Source organism: Garra rufa, chromosome 11 (assembly GCF_049309525.1).
Source record: "Garra rufa chromosome 11, GarRuf1.0, whole genome shotgun sequence".
In the NCBI taxonomy this organism is placed as follows: Eukaryota; Metazoa; Chordata; class Actinopteri; order Cypriniformes; family Cyprinidae; genus Garra; species Garra rufa.
In genome coordinates, this window is record NC_133371.1 from 5322422 (window position 1) to 5345570 (window position 23149).

A 23149-nucleotide genomic window follows, 5' to 3' on the forward strand; every position below is an offset into this window, starting at 1 on the left:
GAAGGTAAAGTTTCTTGTAAATGCTGATCAGTCCTGCACAATAACATGAAGGAGTTTTAGCCCATTCCTTAGTGCAGAACCACCACCTGTGTGATGTTGGTAGGTTTCCTTCTATGAACTGCTTGCTTAGGTCCTTCCACAACATTTCAATTGGATTAAGGTCTGGACTTTGACTTAACCATTGCAAAACATTACCTTTGTTCTTCTTTAACCATTCTTTAGTAGAATGACTTGTGTGCTTGGGGTTGTTGTCTTGCTGCATGACCCACATTCTCTCGAAACTCTGTTCTGAAACAGATGTCCTGATGTTTTCCTTTAGAATTTGCTGATATAATTCAGAATTCATTGTTCCATCAATGATGGCAGGCTGTTCTGGCCAAGATGCAGCAAAACAGGCCCAAGCCATGATACTATCACCACCATGTTTTAAGCTGGAATGCAGAATGTGCTTTTCTCTGAACATACTGTAATAACTTTTCATTTAAACCAGTAAGTAAAATTTTGGTTTCATCCATCCATTAAACCATTCTCCAATAGTCCTCTGGCTTGTCCACGTGATCTTTAGCAAGCAATTTTCTTTTTGGAGAACAGTGGCTTTCTTCTTCCAACTCTGCCATGCGCACCATTGGTTGCTCAGTGTTCTCCTGATGGTGGACTCATGAACATTAACATTAGCCAATGTGAGAAAGGCCTTTAGTTGCTTAGAAGTAACTTAAAAGTTACCCTGGGAACTTTTGCAACCTCACAGACTATTACACGTTCTGCTTTGGAGTGATCTTTGCTGGTTGACCACTTCTCGGTAAGGTAACAGTGGTCTTGAATTTCCTCCGTTTTCACACAATCTGTCTGACTGGATTTGTGGAGTCCAAACTCTTTAGAGATGGTTTTGTACCCTTTTCTTGCTCTTATTCCGAGGTCCTCAATAATCTCCTTTGTTTGTGACATAATTCACTTCCACAAACATGATCAGACTTTGATAGATCCCTGTTCTTTAAACAGGTCACATACTGACATTTGATAGTCATTGCACTGATCGAAAACACGTCTGCACAGATGAACTCTAATTTCACCTTTATATTAACTACTAATCCAACAGATTCACATACCTTCGCAACACACAGATATGTAACACTGGATATTTTTTCTCAATAAATAAATGACAAAGAAATTATTTTTCTCTCATTTGTTTGAGTGGGTTCTCTTTGACTACTTTCAGGACTTAAATGAAAATCTGGGGCCAGTTGCATAAACTTAGTCTCTATGTTAAGTCAGTGTCTTAAGAACTCGTTTGACCAGCTAGCAGATAACTAAGGGGTAATCAGTCTTATATTTTGGATCCAACTTAGACTAATCTAAGTTTTTATGTAACCAAATTTAAAAAAAAATGACCAGTCTTAAAGAAAAAAATTAGATGACTAACTTTTAAGTCTGTCTAAACCTTTTATGCAACTGGCCCCAGAGATGATGTTTTGGGTCATATTTATGCAGAAATATAGAAAACTGCAAAGGGTTTACAAACTTTCAAGCAGCACTGTATGTGTTTGTGTGAGTGACAGACAGACAAAGACAGCATAAAAGAGGAAGAGCACAAAAGAAATGTTTGAGGACTTTACCTTCTTGTGAGGAACAGTTGTCTGGGTCATGGCCAGCTCGAAGCTGTGAGCTCCCGTCAGCTGTGTTTTCTCCCAAAGTTTCCTCAGCTGCTGAACACACTCATCCTGACAGCACAACGCCTCGCTCACTTTACTCTGCACACAGATATAATACACTGCTAGCTTGCCAAGATACACGCTGTTATAATTAGAGGTGTTTGCTAAGGCAAGCATCTTACTGACTCATGGTAAGATAAAATTAACCACTCAGCCAAAGTAATAAAATGAAAAACAAAGAGAAACACAATAGAACAAGTGAGAGATCTATTAGTATGCATACTAGTATGATCTATTTAGTCCCGTCTGTTGTTATAGTTAGCAGTTTTCACTCACCAAATTCTGCAATTTAACTTAGCGGTAGGGATGCACTGAATGTTTGGCAACCGAAATCAGCGAAAAGGCAGACTAAATTATCCCGAACAATGACGTGACGTGATCAATTAGAGGTGTGCACTAATGCAGCAAACATGATGGCAGTGTGGAAGCATTTAAAACTGTCTGAGAAAGACGCAAAAATCATTACAAGCACCGACAGCAAAAGAAGCGCAAAAGAGAAAGAAGAGAAAGAGCTGGTTGTTGCTGGTTACTGTATGATGACTGAAATCACCAAATGGCCTTAAACTATTAGTGAATAAACTACAGAACGTTATGTTGTCTAATACACGCACAAATTGTATTTATTCTGACAGCGCTGCACCAGCTCCTTAGCCAGGGTTTGAAATCCAAAGTGCGAGAAAAATCTGTGTGATGAGAATCAATGATAAATCTGCTGCTGTCAGCAAAAAGTAGTACTGAGGTCTTATTGTGGGTTTCCGCCAAAATAAAAGTCAACATTCATAAATGATAGTATTGTAATTTTACTGTTGTTCTGTAAAAAAGTAATTCTCCTTTGCTCAGCAAGGCTGCATTTATTTGTACATTAAGAAACACGTGCCTGATTCAAGAAGGGGGTCTTAAAAATGGCCAAAGAATATTATTTTACTAACTTATTAATTTTAAGTTAAATTGTGCTTTGTCGGTAGGCTATAATGTCAACTAGAATGTTCAGTGTTAAGTAAATATTTTTAAATTGTTGTTCTGTAATTGATTTTTTATATATATATATTTTTTTGAAAAGCAAGATAAAACTATAAAAAGCACATTTTGACTATTTAATTTATGCAATGGTGAAAAAAAATTGCTAAAAACATGGGGGAAAAACACGAAAAACTGTTTTCGGTAATCGGCCTTTGGCCCAGTGTTTATTTTGTTTGGCTTCGGCCAAGAATTTTAATTTGGTGCATCCTTACTTAGCAGCATGGAAAATATTTTTAAATATTTTAATATTTACTTTTATTCAAATTGTGAATGGATTGGATACAGAAAGTGGGCAAAGAGCACTTCTATCAGTCACTTTAGCTTAGCATGAGCTCTTATAATAGTTGGTTATATTTGTTTTATATTGTTTTGTCTGTTTGTTTTATAGCTTTGGTAATATATATCATATATAAACATATAAAACCCAAAACACAATTTATTTTTTCAAAAAACATGAAAAAATATTCTGGGAACACTAGTGAGCCCTGCTGGAAAAAAATTGCTAAAACCAGCCTAGGCTGGTTGGCTGGTCTTAACTGGAAATGGTTTTAACTGGTTTCCCAGCCTGAGCAGCCTGGCCAGGCTGGGAAAGTGGCCAAAACCTCTCTAAAAGCAGCCTGCTGACCAGCTATGACCAGCTAAACCAGCCTAGGCTGGTTGGCTGGTTTTAGCTGGTCATAGCTTTACATCATGCTTTGGCCATTTTTTCAGCAGGGAGTAGACTGCTTAATTCAGAAATTATTTGAGAGACTTGACATTGTAGGATATTGTGTTTGGCTCAGATTGTTATTATATTATGTAATACAATTTGACAAAAAGAGAGATGTGGTATTTTAATGCAATGCTACTAGTCTGGAACAACAGCTTGTTTTTAGAAAGGCTATAAAAGTTACTAGAAAGGTTACAGCCAAGCTACCCATCATGTTTGGAAAACATGTCAATTGGAAAATGAAGTTAATGGTATTGCCACTTTTAGTTATTTATACCCAACAATGATGCATTAACACACACACTTGTTTTACCATGTATGCATCAGTATATCTCATAGACTTCCATTATTTTTATATCAGATTAATGGTTTTCTATCCTGACCCCAACTATTAAACATAACCCCAACAGCAACCGCTACAAATCCCTTGATTCACATAAAAACACGATTTGGCCGATTTAAAAGCCTAGCCACTTAAAATGTCCTCACAAGTTGGCTGTCATGATATTTTATTACATAAATTAGGACATTAGGCCCTCACAAGTAGCTGAAGTACAAGTACAAACACACACATTCAGCCATGAAAACAGGTTTGAGTGTTACCTGCAGTGCCAGTAGCATGATTTGGATCCAGAGGTGTGGTTGGCAGCTACATAGTGAGAAACAGGACTTCCCGTACAGACAGTAGTGTCCTTTCAGTGGACAGGAGAAGGACAGCTTAGCTACACAGCCACAATGTGAGTCTGGAGCACAAACACACACATAAACACAGGAGCATGAATTGCTTATGAATTCTTTCGCCAGAAATGGAGCCAACATTCCCAAAACCACAAAACATCCTAAAATAAACTCTCAGCAGCTAAACTGCTCTGTCTTGTAATACAATAGTGAAGTCAGACGCCAAACCACTGCAGAAGAAAACAATCAAGTATTTTTCGGTAAAACAGGCACTTGTGATGCTTTAAGGCAATTTCAGACCTGTAGATCATTTAGTTTGTTCTGAAACAATGTTGCGTTCATTGGGCTGATTACCATGTTTATATATGCCAGTACGAACCAAACTGAATCTGATTCCTAAACAGATGTTTCAAACAACGCAGCTGTCAAAACACCCGTAGTATATGATTAAATACTGTAAGAATAAGTATTTTTGTATTTCATATTGGCCATTATATTGGTCCAGTCCACCAGACGGCATGCCAACAGACTGATGACTACCCTTACCAAAAAGAAGTATACTTCAAGTTTATTTTATTAAGTATACTTAAGTGAAGTTCAAGTATATTTTAAGTATACTTTAAGTAGTAAGTATACAAATATCAGTGTACTAGTAGTATACTTTTAAGTGTACTATTTCAATACTCATTGGGACTAAATTGGCCCACTTTCTAGTATTTAAAAGTATACTTTAAGTATAACAGTAGTAAACTTTGAGTCCGCAACTAGTTTACATCCATGTTTTCAGTTTGTACTGCAAGTAGTTTACTAATTAAATACTTTTTATGCATTTTTAGTACACTTTGAAGTATAGCCTCAGTAAACTACTAGTTTAGTAGTTTTATACTGTTTTAAACATCTCCTTGTAAACAAAACATTTTATTCTAGCTTTTTTTAAAAATATAAATACTTGAATGTGGGTAAGTTTCATAAATAAAAATAAATAAATAAACACCATTTTGAACAAAAAGACTACTCATGATAATCCAAACGTAGATGGAGTCGATCAACACCCCAAAGCTTAACTGTCATTATCACCTCTTCATGGGTCGACATTTTATTCCATAACGTTACACAGTTTTCCATATCTATGGTTTTGATGCTGTTTTATGTCTGATGATTGTGTTAGATTACATGTGGAAGCATCTGTTGTTTCGGTTTCTTCTTCACTTGTGTTTTGGAAATTCTGTTCAGAAGATGTGCAATAGAGCCCCTAGCGTCTAACAATGAAAACACAGATTCTCAGAGCACAAGTATAGCTCAAATATATTTAGACTTTTTCTAAGTATAAGTCAAGTATACAAAATGTCATTTTAAGTACATAAAGAACATTTTTTGAGAAGTACATAAAAAGTAGACTAGTATACTAATAAGTATACTAATAAGTATACTAATAGCACACTTGAATAAACTTCTTTTTCGTAAGGGTACCCATCTGATATGTCTGGTCATTTTACAGGTTGGTCACATGAGAGGTTCATTGTATTTTTTTATTTGGTTGTGCCATTTGAAACTATCTCACCCTCCACTGTAGATATTGGCGTTCCCATTGGCCATTGTGAAGCCTATATTGGTAAACCACTAGTCATAACTGTGTTGCTTTGTTCTGTCTATTGATTATAGAAATCACTTAAAATCAACCTCTTTATAAACATCATCAATCATGCATTCATTTTGGCCTTCACTGACACTATATGAATGAGGGAGAAGAAGAGTGAAGTTAGTATTATATTGAGTTTATGTTTTTGGGTTTGTATATATGACGGCCTGAATGTCCTTTGACTCTCCATATGTGTTTATGAAACAACACTTGGAGCGTAATTATGCTTCGGTTCTTATATTCTTTTTTTTAATGTGGCTCAGTGACATGTGGATTATGCATCAACTGTTTAATGAAAAAAGAAAGAAAGAAGAGAGAAACTGCAGTTGGGCCTCTTAGAATAACTAAGTCCTGATGGGCTGAAGATAAATGAGCGTATTCTTGTAAAAGAAAATGAGTTCATGGAACTGAAAGTTTCTTCCGCGAGACAGAGTAGAATGAAGATGAGTGAATTATACTTTGGTATTAATGAGGTTGATGTTTGTTTCATCTTAGTGACTCAAATCTTTTGAATGTGTTCATCAGTCACATTCGTATACTGGGTTGTTCTGTATACGTAACATCAACATATCAGCAGGTGGCAACTAGTGAATGTCTTCTTATGAGTAAGTCATTGAATTATTTACTCAGCAGTTTTGTTCAAGCCTTTTTTCAAATGTGCATGTCTACAGATCCATTAAGAGACTCTAAATTGAGTGATTAAACATCACTAACTTTTTATAAAGCAGTGACAATAAAGTAGATGCATTTTTGTCCTTTTTGTTGACTGCTCTGAGCATGACTAGACTAAAACTACACTAGACTTTCACATTTGCTAAAAATCAAAGTTTTTATATTAAAAACAAACAAGCAAGCCCTGCCCAGATTTAAAAAGTGACGCAAAAGTAATGCAAAAGTAATGTAATGCATTACTTTCCATAAAAAGTAGCTAAGTAACGTAATTAGTTACTTTTTTAGGGATTAACGCAATATTGCAATGCATTACTTTTAAAAGTAATAAAAAAAGCTCAAACACTTTCTTCTGATGTAGTGAAGCTTGTTTGTTCAGTGGTTCAAGCCAATGAAATGCCTCTTCACATCCACACTCGAATGCTTTTTGCTCGCTCTAGTTGTGCATTTCAAAAGGGAGATTAGACTAAATCCCAAAAATATATCGGAAATGACTAGTGCAAACCAACAGAGATCTGCTCTCATCTAGTGAAGTTTGCCAATAATTGGACACTGTTCATCAAATCTTTCACCAAATCCTTTCTGACAGCTTTTCCACACATAACTATGACATTAGCTGATCCTCCATGAAGTGATATGACTGCACTGAATCCCTCACACTGACACACACATAAATGCACTCACATGCCAGTTCAGCGGGTCGCCGACTGATCGATTACCTTACAGTTTCTCAGTGGGAGAGCTGTTGAATAATGTGAAGGGGAGGCAGAGACCCAGTGTTAAAAATGTATTTGCATCTGGATACCAGAGCCAAGCTGCCCCTCAGTCTGAACTTTAGACAATCACACCCAGTGCACTGATAGATGATAAATAGTGGTGTATGAAAATGCAAGCATCACTCTAACTATTGTTCGTACTTATATATGAACAGAACCTTAACCTTAAGAATTAAGGTAAGCATGTAACTCATCCTGCACTGTGCTATGGATGTGTCTGCCCACAGCGTCTTCTGAGATTTCTAACAGTCCGATTCTCTCAAGTTTGCACTCAATGCATCCCTGATATTAAGAACACATCTGGTTACTTTCATGCATCCTCTCACTTCTCTTCTTAAATATTGGAATTGAACTTTGATGGTTAATGATGACGAGAACACAAAATCTCACTTAAAGGAGAAGTTCACTTCCAGAACAAAAAATTACAGATACTTTACTCACCCGCTTGTCATCCAAGATGTTCATGTCTTTCTTTCTTCAGTCGTGAAGAAATTATGTTTTTAGAGGAAAACTATGGTGCCTCGAGTTTGAACTTCCAAAAAACAGTTTAAACGCAGCTTCAAAGGGCTTTAAACAATCCCAGCTGAGGATGAAGGGTCTTATAAAGTAAAACGATCGGCCATTTTTCAAAACAAATTGACAATTTATGTAGTTTTTAACCCCAAAAGCTCATATTGTCTAGCTTTGCATGTACTCTGTGCAGTCCTGTTCAAGGGTATTTTGAAAAACTTTTTTTTTTTACAATTTCAAAATTATCATACATCGCTTTTTTACCTTTTTTTTGTAAAGGGCGTTTGATCTCCTTTGCTCCGGGTTGGTACTTCTGCAACAATGAAGGATGATTTTGAAGTTTTTCGACATACCCTAACTGTCTTGAACCGGAATACACAGATTTTATGCAGAGCTAGACAAGACGAGCGTTTGAGGTTAAGAAGTATAGAAATTGTCAATTTTTTTAGAAAATGACCACTCGTTTTGCTAGATAAGACCCTTCGGCTGGGATCATTTAGAGCCCTTTGAAGCTGCATTTAAACTGCATTTTGGAAGTTCAAACTTGGGGGCACCATAGACGTCCATTATATAGAGAGAAATCCTGTAATGATTTCCTCAAAAAACATCATTTCTTTACGACTGAAGAAAGAAAGAGATGAACATCTTGGATGACAAGGGGGTGAGTAAATGATCTTGTGCTGGATCTAAACTTCTCCTTTAAGAACGCATATTGAGAAACTGCCAATGTGTTTATAAATAGGTAAATGAATCATTCACTAAAACCATTTGTTTAAAAAAGCAAATTTGTGCAATAGCATAACACTGCTGGTTAAAGACATGCAACGGTTCTGCTGTGGCTTTGTTTGGAACTATTTTCGTTGGCCAAATACAGCAAAAACAATAATAGCGTGTCCAAAATGTAAGTAATTTAATATCATATAAAAATCAGTTTCACATCTGGAATTGTGCTCATATTCAGGGAAAAAAAATGGCACTCTTTTTGCGATATTTTTTAAATGTTGTGGAGTTTTGCCAGGACACGCAACATTATCTCTACAGAAAATGTCAATAACCAATGTCATGGCTAATATTAGGCAATATTATAATTATAATCATCTTTGCTTGTTGACTCAGACAAAGCAACAGCTCCAATCAAGAAATTTAATGGAAAAAAGTGACAAAATTTTGATTGAACATTTGATCCTCTGCTGATTTTGTACGTTTGCTCACTGACAAAGAAATGATCAGTCTATAATTTTAATGGTAAGTTTATTTGAACAGTGAGAGACAGAATAACAACAAAAAAATCCAGAAAAACACATTTTAAAAAAGTTATAAAATGGTTTGCAGGAGCACTCCCTTTAAGAGAGTGCTCCTAATCTCAGCTTGTTACCTGTATAAAAGACACCTGGGAGCCAGAAATCTTGCTGATTGATAGGGGATCAAATACTTCTTTCACTCATTAAAATGCAAATCAATTTATAACTTTTTTGAAATGCGTTTTTTGTATTGCCTTTAAAATTATAGACTGATCAATTCTTTGTCAGTGGGAAAACGTACAAAATCAGCAAGGGATCAAATAATGAATATGAATGAAATGTATCAAACAATGTAATATGCTGAACTCTTCAATCTAATGAAATTCATTCAGTGTCAACATTATCATAACAGGAAGAATCTTGTTCAGTCAGAAAGCATCTGTGACTTGACTGAAAAAGTTGGACGAATCACACATGATTACATATTTCAACATATTTCAAAACATGGCAGGAAAACATTCTCCTCATGTTGAACTAGAAGCTGACCTGAAATTCAGTCTTGTGTAAACATATTCATGGTCAAATTAGTTGTCTAAAATAATTTCTGGATGAGAATGCGGTAAAACATGTGGAAGAGAGCTCTCCTTCTGCACTCCTCATGAATGCAAGGTATTTTTTAGGTGTTGCTCTTAGATTTGACAGGTTACCTTCAATGACACAGTGCTCAGGTATGGGGATTTGTTTGATCATTTCCGCACAGAAGGTTTTGATTTCTTCCATGTTGTCTCTTAGATGGATCCAGAGTCGGTCTCCCTCCCGGGGGTCTACAAACGCCACCTTTTGCCCCTCACTGTTTAGAGATGTGTCAGGTTGCTTCTCTGTGAGTTTGTGGTTCTCCTGTGGGGTTGTGGGGGCAGGACCGGTCTCTGGGCTGGGACAGGCCTCACAGACATCGGGTTCTGCACTCAGATCCACCCCTTCTCCCTCTGGACCGCTGTCAGAGTTAATGGATCGTGTGCGTACAGCGTGAAGAGCCAGACTCTTTGACCTGAACACGAGAGAACAGCACACGTCAAAATACAAAAACTCAAGAGTCAGTTCATTTATTTTAGGCTTTGAGTTATTAAAAAGTGCCATGCTCTACTAAAATACGTAGAACATATTTGTGCAGTGTTGTATTGTGCAATCTCAAATCTAAGACTTGCATTAATGCAGAGGGGACACTGGCACATTTATTTTGGTTTTGTCCTATTCTGTATGTTTTCTGGTCTAACATTTTTGAATTGTTTTCTAGTGCTTACAAAATGAATATTCAACCTGACCACAATCTGGCTATTTTTGGCAATTCTGATGTAATGGATGCTCTTCCTCATACTCATTAACAGGCTCTGATGGTAGGCATGATTGCAGTGATATTACTCAATTGGAAATATCCACAAGCTCACAGATGGTTGAATGAGATGCTCTACATTATTCAAATGGAACATGTTTTGGTGAGCTTTCCTCACAGAAAAAATATGAAGCCACATGGAGATCTTTCTTGAGATTCTTGGAAATTTAATTTTTGTATTCTGTAAACCTCCCCTTTTATTTTTTTATATATATTTCTGTACTATTGTATTTATAAAACAATTGAGAATATTGTCATTTATGTTTATATATATATATATATATTTTTTTTTATATATAATTCTTTTGCATATATTTGTTAATTGAGGCTGTCCAGTTTTTTTTTGGTCTAATATGTTTTTTTTGTTTTTTTTTTGCATTTGTTTTTGCATTTGTGTTTGTTAAACTTCCAAAACTTTAAATAAAAAAAAAATTAGAAAAAAAAAAGACATTAATAAAATCAATACCATACATAGTCCTACATACAGACCAAATGTAATAAAGAACAACAGTGCAGAGATGTGATTGACTATTTGGGTGGAGAGTCATTTATCTCTGTCTTAATGTTTAGCAATTTTGAGCTTTTAATCTACTTCTAAATTCTAAGAGGTCAGGCCCACCTGTTGAACCTCATCTCTCTGCGCTCGTCTCGCGCTGCTTGACCCAGACTGTGGCGTCTCTGAGGACCAGGAGAAGCAGCCTCTTCCTCCAACTCCTCCACCTCATCGCCTATCTTCTGCTCAAAAGCCTGGATCTTCACCTGCAGGCACTGGGTCTCAGTAAACATGTCAGAACTAGACTCGGCTTCACATGGCCTGGACAAATCCTGCACCTTCTTCTCCTCTCTGACGAAAAAAAATAAAATCATGTTTAGAATGGAATACAACTGCACTGCTTAGTGTATACCAAACTGTACTGTATACTTTTTAAAAACAGTATTTAGAATAGCATTAAAGGTAACACTTTAGTGCTGTACTTACTGTAGTAGTAACAGTTATGCATAATTACACGCAGCTAACCCTACACCTAACCCTAACGCTGCATTCACATTGGGTGTCAGTGTTCACGCTTCTCATTTACATTGAACAAGTCATGTTATCCATTGCATTTTATCACTGGCTTTGCTTGTGGCATCAGCCAATTAGATTGCCTTTATGCAAATACCCTTACCATACACCCTTATGTTTTTTGAGTAAAACATTTCAGGATTTCTCTCCATAAAATGGACTTCTATGGTGCCCCCGAGTTTCAAGTTCAAAGTATGAACTTCCAAAATGCAGTTTAAATGCATCCTCAAAGGGCTCTAAACGATCCCAGCCGAGGAAGAAGGGTCTTATCTAGTGAAACGATGGGTTATTTTCAAAACAAACTTACAATTAATATAGTTTTTAATCTCAAAAGCTTGTCTGGTCTAGCTCTGCGTGTACCATTTTGGAAAAGAAGATAAGCGAGAACAAAAAGAGAAGGAAAAGCAAAAGTACAAAACGGACAGTTCTATCCTGTCCTTTCTATGATATGTAAAATAAATCAATAAATAAATAACAAAACAATCCACTATCCGGATTTCTCTTTATTCGTCATCTTTCCTACGCAAACCTATTTTCCTCAAGAGAGAACAAATTAAGTCTTAGAAACAGAGAAATGAACAAAATGTTCATTTCAAAACATTTTGAACAAAACTGGAGTACATCTTTACCTCATCAGACGTTCAGCAATAAACATGCCAAAACAATCACCAGCCATTGAATATTGCAGTGGTTACAGGATTAGTTCACTTCCAGAACAAAAATTTACAGATAATGTACTCACCCCCTTGCCATCCAAGATGTAAAGAAAACATGTTTTCTGAGGAAAACATTCCAGGATTTCTCTCCATATAATAAACTTCTATGGTGCCCCCGAGTTTGAACTTCCAAAATGCAGTTTAAATGCAACTTCAAAGGGCTCTAAACAATCCCAGCCGATGAAGAAGGTCTTATCTAGAGGAACGATCAGTTATGTTCTACAAAAATGTACAATTTATATACTTTTTAACCTCAAACACTTGTCTTGTGTAGCTCTGCGTGAACTCTGTGTATTCCGGTTCATGACAGTTAGGGTATAGTGAAAAACTTCCATCTCATGTTCTCCACCAACTTCAAAATCATCTTACATCGCTGTTATATCCTTTTTTTTTTTGTAAAGGGCGTTTGACCTTCTTTGCATGTTCACTGAGTAAACACTGGGTCGGTACTTCTGCAATGATGTAGGACGCTTTTCATCATACCCTAACTGTCTTGAACCGGAATACACAGAGTTTACGCAGAGCTACACAAGACAAGTATTTGAGGTTAAAAAGTATATCAATTGTAATTTTCTTTTAGCAAAAAAACTGTGTTTTCGCTAGATAAGACCCTTCTTCTTCAGCTGGGGTCGTTTAGAGCTCTTTGAAGCTGCATTTAAACTGCATTTTGGAAGTTCAAACTCGGGGCACCATAGAAGTCCACTATATAGAGAAAAAACCTGAAATGTTTTCCTCAAAAAGCTATTTCTTTACGACTGAAGAAAGAAAGACATGATCATCTTGGATGACAAAGGGGCAAGTACCTTATCTGTAAATTTTTTGTTCTGGAAGTGAACTATTCCTTTAAGGTGGACAGGCAGACAAAGGCCTGTGGATTAGGGAGCTTTTAAACAGAAGTTACTCCATCATAGTAAAACTTCAGTTATTTTAATAAAACCAATCACCCATGGGGTTTAAAAATATATATAACTTATACATAACTGGGAAAGTGTGCATGATTGTGTGACTACCTGCTAAGTGCACTCTCAGCCTCCAGCTTGCGTCCCAGCAGTCGAGCGATGGCTGTGAAACTGTTGCTCATGCGGTAGATGTCCTTTCCTCCGCCGCCCAGGATGGAGGTGTAGCGATCGGTCAGACAGCGGATTTCCAGCAGTAGTGTGTGATGGGCACTGTGCTCCATACTCGCTAACAGAGACACCAGATACTGCAGCGCCCCGCGAGCCTGAACCTGCACAAGAATAAAAATATATGAAGACTGGAGGTTCTGCAACTAGGGGCGCAGCATATTCGAGGAAACGAATAGAGTACTGCATGGTTGAGATGCTCAGGCCTGAGCCCTGCCCTTGTCCAACAACTTATCAGAACAGAGCCCGTGTTGCAGCCATTAACTTAGTTCAGTTTTGGATTTTAATGGCAAAGTGGCTAGATTTCGTTTAGTTTCTTCATTAAGTTAAATTAGAAATATGTTTGGAACATTTTTAGGTTGGTCAAATTCAAGCTTTTGTTTTTTAAAGTACTGACCAAGCGGCCAGTAGCAATGAGTTGAGCATGTGTGATCAATTTAGCCTTGCCTAAAATAAAATCTACAGACATAAATCACTTGATGGATTTCACAATATTAATTTAAACATTTAACCTAGATAAATGTGCGCTGTTAGACGCATATCCAATCGTTTGTGCGGAGAGTGGAAGCTAAAGCGCGCTTTGCAGGACACGGCAGCAGCAGTGCAACCGCTTGCAGTTTTTTCTTAATAACAGTGGAAACCTAAAATACGCCATCATTTTTGCTCATAAAGGTAAGAGTAACGGTGTGTTCACACTACAGCGTCAAATTTGCGCTCAGTGCCGCTGGCAACGCTACCACGCCACTGCTTTGGGGAGTGTCTAATTTAGGGCTGAGCACGCCTCTGAAAAACAATGTTCACACCCTATTTACGTTCCATTGTCTTCTTTTAACGGCGGTTCGCAAACTAAACTGTAGCATATAATGAAAACATGCAAAGTACATTTACTTTTGCTTGACTTTTTCAATGTTACGTGATTTCAGCTCAGACAATCCACCAATTTCTGAAACATAATCTTGCCTTGCCTACTTTTCACAGCGATTGGTTGTCGGCGTTTTGCGCTCGAGATTTGCATAAAGTTGAGGAATGCCCAACCTTTTGACGCTCTCAGCTGCTCTCAACGCTTTCTCCGCGCCGCTTCCAATCCCAAAATGCACCACGCGACCGTTTACGCTAAACTTCCATATGAATGAATTGAAAACGCTCACTTCGCCCCGCTCGCTACATGCCTGTGTGAACGCACCGTAACACATCATTCGGAACTGCAAAAGGTCTAATTTTATTTGTGCGCGCTCAAAATCTCAACAAAACATTATGCTTTTGTAAAATAGCTAAAGAAAACAAACATGTGCTTTCCTCCATCTCTGTCTTTAGGAGGAACGCTTCACAAAAATGATCCAAAATTTAGCAAATATTTGCCTCACAGACATGATAAATGTATTTAGAATGCTTAAAATTGCTTCTTTAATTTACTAAAATGAAAGAATTAATGTAATAAAATGTTTTTTTGCATAAAGTTAATGTGAATGTGTAATGTGTAAATTCCGCCTACTCCACCAAAAAAAAAAAAAAAATTCAGTGGCCTCCATCCTGTCTTCACATTTAACATGAAAAACAGCAAACAGCAATAAAAACGTAAGCTTCAACTCAGTTAACTGGCTGATTTATGAGAAAAATAAAACGATGTTGACAAAGTTATAGGCTTGTTGGCTTTTCTGAGGTAGGCTAAACGTTATGTTACTATTATTATGACTTATTCACAAGATGTTTTATTGATTTTTTTTTAACTCTGATCGCTTAGATGAGACGTGTTTCTTATTTTTTTAGCATGCATTCAAATATTTTTTCATGTTTATTTCGTGCTGCAAGTATTAAAAAGGAAAAGATCATTGATTCACATGCCGCTTGATTCACATTTGAGGTGAATATAGTTATCTCACTACAAATTAAAGAGCGTAAAAACACATTTATTGTTTGTATTTTATCATAAAATTTACCAAATTTATAGGCTGAGACTTGCATGCTACAAATAATGAGTGGACTTGAAAACGTTAAATATTATTTCCAAGCATTTATATAGTAAATAAAACAGCTTGTGAATACTCACGTAATGTTATGTACTTTGTATGTATGTACTCAAAAAATTGTTGCATATGGGCCTGGGGCTGACTTGAAAAATAACATACAGTATTTCTAAACATTTAAAAGTTGTATTAATTTATATTCCTTTTTAAAATTTTGACTATAATTATTTAAACCTTTCAAAAAAGTACTATGGTAAAATAATGCAGTGATCATACCTCAACGTATACCATTTAACATTGTACATTTGAGAAACATAACTTCTTTTTAAACAAATGGTTGAAAAAATGGCTTATATAGGACAAGAATATTGGAACAAAATGATTGGATACATTACAGGACATCTCAGCGCAATAAACAATATTTTAAAAAACTAAGTAAGGTCCAGAAGTAGGGAAAGATCACAGAATGATGGATTCCATGAAAGGAAGTTTCTATAAATGTACAAAACAGGGACTACATTACGTCTTGCACAATGGGTGTGTGTCTGGCTGTGGCTGTAAGCATATCGAAACACTGTTTTCCATTCCTATTTTAAACTAATATGTGGATCTGATTCAAAACATGTTTTTGCCCAAGTCAGAGTGGTGACTCAAAGCAAAAACTAAATCGAACCAAAAGTGGGGATAATAAATTATCATACTGGCATCAGCAAAATGAATTCCCCTTTGAAAACATAAGATTTGTATATCATGATGTACTACTAATGTGTCAGAATCTGGATGTGAGAGGTCAAAAACAACCTCTGATATCATATACAGACTGATCTATCTCCATCCCATGATGCCAAATCTCAGGGTCTAAAGAAACAGTTTATCCATCAACAAAAAAAAAAAAAATTGTCAAGATGTCTGGTTCCATTAACTGTTCTTGAACATCTGCATTCTTTTACACCAAAGTAAAATACTCTGAAAATGGAATAAAAAAGCATGCTCACAATTGAATGTATTTTTATCTAAATAGAACACAAAATGAGTTTCACATTTGCAATTGCAAATAATTGTGGATTTAGAGAGTTTTTTTATCAGAATTGTGAGAAAAAAAGACAGAATAGTGACATATAAACTCAGAATTGTCCACATTGTGATAGAAAGTTGCAATTACCTTTTTTACTCAAACAAGCTTTCCATATTTTTACCGAAAACGTAACTGTTAATGTAACAGAAAATGCAGACAAAAACAACTAAATAAATATGACCCAAAACATCATCATATTTTCACACAAGTCCTGAAAGTAGACAAAGAGAATCCAGTCAAACTAATGAGACAAAAATATTTATTGAGAAAAATTATCCAGTATTACATATTTGTGCATTGCAAAAGTATGTGAATCTTTGATTTCAGTATCTGCTGCTGCTAAACATTTCTTGTAACTGCTGATCAGTCCTGATTTGTAGGAGTTTTAACCCATTCCCCTGTACAGAACCGCTTCAACTATCTGATCTTGGTGGGTTTCCTCCTATGAACTGCTTGCTTTAGGTCCTTCCACAACATTTTAATTGGATTAAGGTCTAGACTTTGACTTAGCCATTCCTAAACATGCACTTTGTTCGTCTTTTAACCATTCTTTGGTAGAATGACTAGTGTCCCTGGGGTTGTTGTCTTGCTGCATGACCCACGTTATCTTGAGAGTTTGTTGTTAAACAGATATCCTGACATTTTCCTTTAGAATTTGCTGGTATAATTCAGAAATCATTGTTCCATCAATGATGGCATGCTGTCCTGGCCCAGATGCAGCAAAACAGGCCCAAGTCATGCTACTATCACCACCATGTTTCACAGATGAACTAAGGTTCTTATGCCAAAATGCAGTGTTTACCTTTCTCCAAAAATAACGCTTCTAATTTAAACCAAAAAGTTTTATTTTGGTCTCATTCAATGTTCTTTTCGGGGAGCGGTGGCCTACTTCTTGTGACTCACATTTTGCTTTTAGAGTGATCTTTGTTGGTGGACCACTCTTGGGGAGGTTAACAATGGTCTTGAATTTCCTCCATTTGTACACAATCTGACTGACTGTGGATTTGTCAAATTCGAACTCTTTAGAGATGGATTTGTAACCTTTTCCATCCTGATGAGCAACAGAAACTCTTTTTCTGAGGTCCTCAGAGATCCCCTTTGTTCCTGCCATGATTCACTTCCACAGACATGATCAGACTCCAACAAGATCTTACTGATTAAAAAATACCTTTAAACAGATGGACTAATTTTACCTTCAAATGAACAGCTAATCCTAAAGATTCACAAACTTTCGCCACTCACAGATATGTGATATTAGCTCATTTTGCTGAATTAATAAATGACAAAGTATATATTTTTGCCTCAATTATTTGATTGGGTTCTCTTTGTCAACCTTCAGGACTTGCTACTTGTCTAGCCATTACAATTTGGCCCTTTTCAAACTCGCTTTAAATCCTTATTCTTGCCAATTTTTCCTGCTTCTAACACATTAACTGTAACAGTGTATATATATATATATATATATATATATATATACACTGTCACTGTTACTGTTATATTAGTAAATGCAATGTAATAATAAATGTAAATATAGCAGCAATTATGGGGCAAAGCATATGATTTTATGATTTTAAGCAAAAAGGCTGAAAAAAACAAATACAGTCACCATTAAAATGATTGAAAGATTTATCACTTTCGACCAGTAGCTGTTATGAGATTGATGTGGTGTGGTCAGTGTGTGGTGACAATGGCACAAATAAAGTTTGGTGTCTATATGTCAAAGCTTTGCAGAGATACAGCCTCAGAGTCATTTTGGCATCATGCCTCACATTTGTTGTGGTGCTGTACAAATATGGTTTCGTCTATCGACATGAAGTCCATAACTTTTTGTCAGCACAGTCTGAAGATTATCTGAGTCGATTCTGGTGAAAATTGGACCAACAGACAAGGAGGAAAAGTAGGTTTTTAACATATATCAACATTGCAGACAAGAAGTTCATCCAATTATCATCCAACATACCAAGTTCCATAATGATACGTCAATGCTTAATGGCTGACATGGCTGACTGAAATTTGGTATGGTTTGATTTGGCATGCTCCAACAAATCTAAAGAGAAATGTGTTGTGATTTTTGGCCAAACCCTTGAGAAGTTATTAGCAAAAATAGCCATTTTGCATATCTGCTGACCACTAGGTGGCACTGCACTAAAACACTGCAGGTAGCCTCTTGTCATGCTTGTTATAACACACACCAAGTGAAGATATAGCCTCGCATTCATTTTTGTGTGCTTTTCGTAGAATTCCTTTACGTGTTAATCAAGAACGATTTGACTAATCAACTTAAATTCTATAACTGTTGGCCAGCATGATCTGACGATGATCTGAGCCAATTTTGGTGAAAATCGAACAAACCGTCTAGGACGAGTTTAAAAAAGTATGTTTTTGAGCAATTAAAAAAAATCCTTCTGTGCCTTACAGTTTGAGTTAGAGACTCCAAAACTGCTACGGTGACATTTTAGACTGTCCTCTATCAGTGTGCCAAATTTCACAACTTTCCCGCAAGTGGTTCTATGGACTGCCATAGACTCAAGAGCGAAAGAAATGGATGAAGAAGAAGAACGCCAACAGATACAATAGGTGCCCCCTGCACCTTCTGTGCTTGACCCCTAATAATAAATGGAAAAATAAATGGAAAAATTTTCTCCCCCATTACATCTATTTTATCAATGTGCAATCCAGTGAACCTGACATGGTCAAAATAAAAACTGAATCATCAGAACCATCATCCAAGCAATTCCCCTGCATAATTCTCTCCACTGGATATTATCCCAACTTCTAAAAACATTTCAAGTTGGCGCTTTGGTGGTGATGACAATATGATTATAGCCTGTGATGTCAGGTTCAAGTGTTGGATCTTACTGAATTAGGTAAGACACTGGTTATTATTTATTATTCATGTTGGCTGCCATGCGAATGGAAAACCAAAGCACGCCTTCGGTATATGCTCTTGAGTCACTTAAATAATTATCAATATGACGCAACTTGGCCTGCTGGTATGTGCTAGTGGCTTCCACAGTCCTAATGTCAGAAATGTTATTCAGTCAGATGTGCACACTGAATAAATTAATTTAATTCAAAAATGAGTTTTACATTGATTTCATAAAGGCACATCTGAGAAAAAAAAATGCCTTTTTGATCATTCTTGACATAAAGGTCCTAAAACTGTGCTTTTCCAGTGCTAAACTCAAACACAAAAGGTACAATTTCAACGGTAAAGTGAAAGTATCAGGACAGAGCAATCAAAGAATGACAAGATGTAGCTTGTAACAATAAAAAGGAAGTAAATGACGAGGTGCAGTTTCTGTTCATCAAATCAAATGAGGGATTCAGATTTTTGGCATACACATGTGAATTTTACAGGTTGAGTGCATATGTAAACATCTGGTTGTGTTTAAATCTGATATGAGCTTTGGGCCAGAGATCAAGTAAAGAGTGCCAAGAAAAGCCTTGGCCAGCCAACTTTGTCCCGTAGACATCGGGCTGAGCTCTGGCTCAATAAAGCAACACACTTCATCTTACTGCAATCTCTGCTTACCACCACCACAAATTTGTGTTCAGCCTAATGAGATTTTTCATCAAAATTATTATCAGCCAAAGAGTCATTCCACGAAACCAGTCCGATTTGAGTCCCTCTGATCTTTTTAAGTTTATTTTATCTATTGGGTCACCAAAATCTATTTTTAAAAGCTTTTGGTATTAATTGAAATGTCTCCTTTAATAAGGTTTAAAAACATGACATACATTTTCTCTTTATATTAGAAATAATCTTGTTTTTTTTTCATGGCCCTCATAGCCTTCTATGAAAGTGTACTTGGGATATGAATAATAAAATTCGAAAAAGGTCCATACATTTTGTCTTTCTAATAAATATCTATCTGTGCTTTTTAGCTGGTAATGATTTTTTCTAAGTAAATTCATGATTATTTTTTAAAATCATATTATTTATTTCCATGCCTCAGTAACCCCTCAACCCCGTTACACAAATCAATCTCCCCGCATTAAAATAATGAACTGATCCTTATGTGACATCGTTAACAGGAAGTGACATCATATAAGTCTTCTGAACAACACTGTGAGCAGACACAGCAAGTTACCACCTTCTTTTATAACTATAACTTATTAATATTGTGGTTGTCAAGCTTAAAGATTCAACCCTGTTACATTAAATAAAGATAGAGAACTATTACATGTGAAAATAATCTTTGATATTTTAACAATAAACATGATTTCCTAATATTACGTATCTTATGAACGTATAATCTTATAACTATTTATATGTTAAGATGTATTTGTCTCTTCAACCCAGTTACAATCTTCAACCCGTTACCCCATTCTCAACCCCGTCACACCTACATTTTATTAATTATTTTTTAAGTTTATGAAAACGTTATTTAATATTTGTTGAACTCAGTCTGAAATGTTCAGAGCAATCATAAGAATACTGATTTTAGTTTAAATTCTGAAGTTAAGCCACTTCTTTGATCAAAAATGATGAGGTTGCTGTCACAAAAAAATCTATTTCAGGATTTAGTATAGCAAAAGTGTGAAAATTTAAGTAACTTTTATATTTGCAAATACTGAATTAGCGTGAGGGACATCTGATTAATAGGAAAATGTTGATTTCATTACAACTACATTTTATAATCATATTCAGAGAGCTCCCATACTGTCCATAACGGGGTTGAAGACTAATAGTGCCCATATCTTAAAATAATGACCAACGATAATAGGGATTTGATGCCTGAGGTGGAAAAACATGTTTTTCTGGAAGTTAAATATGTCATTAATCTTGAGGGGTGTTCAGAAAAGTAACACATTTTGGTAAAAAATCTATGAATGTGTAAATCCAAATCATACCGGTTTCATAGAATGACCCCAAATTGAATGCAACAATGCCTTATACAGTTTTTAGTTTTAGAAATCAGCCAAATGTCAGACAGACAGATCTTTGGTAAATCTTTGGATCTTTGGTAGAACTCAATAAGCTCTAATGATAATGGAGAAAGAGTGGTATTGTTGCATTGCATTGCAGAATTGATTTGGTACCACTTTTGGGGTCTATTGGTTATGATGCTGCCTTAGGAAGTTGCTCCATATTTTAAAAAGAAATGCTTTGATCTGAGTATTTTCTAAATTGGATTTAAATATTTCTCCTCATTGCTGTGATGCATGTGTGTACATACATTTTATACACTGAAAAAAAAATGATATGGTAAATTTCACCAATAATTACAAAGAAATTGCCATTCACACGTGATTAAATGTGAAATTTTAAAGTAAAAAGACTAATGTAGTATTTTTTTGTAAAACATACTTAAAAAAAATCAAATGTGAGTGATTATTTTGCGTCTTATGACATGGTCAGTAAAAGAGACTATATATTTGGTAAAAAGCTTATCTAACATGTCATTAAAAAAAGCTTGCAATAGCTCTAGTGACGCTGGTATCGCTTTTCTTACTTAGATTTTTTATCTTGTTTCCAGCCAAAATATCTAACAATTTCTAAATCAAGAAGGATTTTCTAGACAAGTAAAAAATATTTTCTTGTTTTAAGAAAAAATAGTCAAAATGAAGTGAGTTTTTTCTTAGAACAAGCAAAATAATCTGCCAGTGGGCTAAGAAGAATGTTTTTATTTCAAACAAAAAACATGATTATTTTTCTTACACCATTGGCAGATTATTTAGCTTGTTAAAAGTTAAAAACACACTTAATTTTGACTTGTTTTTTTCTGGAAACAAGACAATAATTTTTACTTGTCTAGAAAATCTTTCTTGATTTATGAATTTTTAGATATTTTGGCTGGAAACAAGATAAAAAATCTAAGTAAGAAAAGCAGTGTTCTCTGGTTCTAAAGGCATGTGCTGAAGTTTCGTTTAGAGCCAGGAAATGCACATTTAAAGAAATATGTGAACAGGATTGCAACCTTCAGTGTCCATGTAAACAGAATCTGAAATTGGACTGGATTCACTGTGAAAATTAGCGCAAATAAACATGCTTAAAACAACAAGAAACAATGCTTGTCTAAGGAGAGCAGCGTGATTGATGGAAGTAAAGGAGATCTGCCTCAGCACTGCTCTGTAATTACCAGTGAATTAAAGTGATTGATCTGCTTCTTTGAGTGACTCAGTTAAGAGTCAGCTGAAATGCAAACTGATCTGATCAGAACAACACCCTTTTCCCCTTGATGGGACACACTCAACATGTGTCTCAAAAATATAGTTCACCCAAAAATAAATATGAAGTCATAATTTATGTCTTCCTCATGTGGTTCCAAACTGGTATGACTTTATTTCTTCTCTGGGATATGCTCTTATTTATTCAATGGCATAGACAAAAGGACCTTCTGCAATGTTTTTGATGTGTTGCACAGAATGACATGAGGGTGAAGTATTGATGACAACACTTTTTGGGAGAACTATCTACCATCAGTGCATAACGGTTCCTTCTATGAGGGTCAGAATTTATTTTTTGCTTCAAAAAATAAATTAGCTGCTTCACGTGCAAAATAACACGTTTTATAACAGCTGCCAACAAGTCAAGTTTGCAAATTCCCAAATTAACTAGTAGGTGTTTAAGCTTTAAGAAGAAACATTTTAGGAATCTTCCCTCCCCTCTTGCACATTTCTAGACAAACATCAAGCATTTCTCAAAGCAGACTGCACTTCTATGTGTTTAATGGATGTTGGAAGCCTGCATTCCCATCGTTCAAGCTGTATATTTGAGTTACCTATTTAAGAGTGATTAAAGCTAGATGCTTAGTGCACATTTCATGAAGAGCTGGCTGAAATACAGGTAATCATAACACTTACCCACAGCTGGATGCTTTTCGTCCATTTTCTAAAAGTTTATATTTCTAGAGTCT

General features: G+C 35.8%; 1 protein-coding gene across 2 annotated transcripts in view; it reads right to left on the reverse strand.

Moving 5' to 3' along the window:
* Positions 1 to 23149, reverse strand: part of veph1 (ventricular zone expressed PH domain-containing 1) — a 127665-nt gene that overhangs the window by 37881 nt on the left and 66635 nt on the right. The window contains exons 6-10 of one of the 2 annotated variants that reach the window (XM_073851001.1): positions 13134 to 13351; positions 10961 to 11185; positions 9659 to 9999; positions 4042 to 4181; positions 1614 to 1748 (exon numbers count right to left, since the gene is read on the reverse strand). In XM_073851001.1, coding sequence (XP_073707102.1) covers positions 1614 to 1748; positions 4042 to 4181; positions 9659 to 9999; positions 10961 to 11185; positions 13134 to 13351 — 1059 coding nt within the window. The remainder of the gene's footprint in view (positions 1 to 1613; positions 1749 to 4041; positions 4182 to 9658; positions 10000 to 10960; positions 11186 to 13133; positions 13352 to 23149) is intronic. The other variant, XM_073851002.1, reaches the window with a different exon arrangement.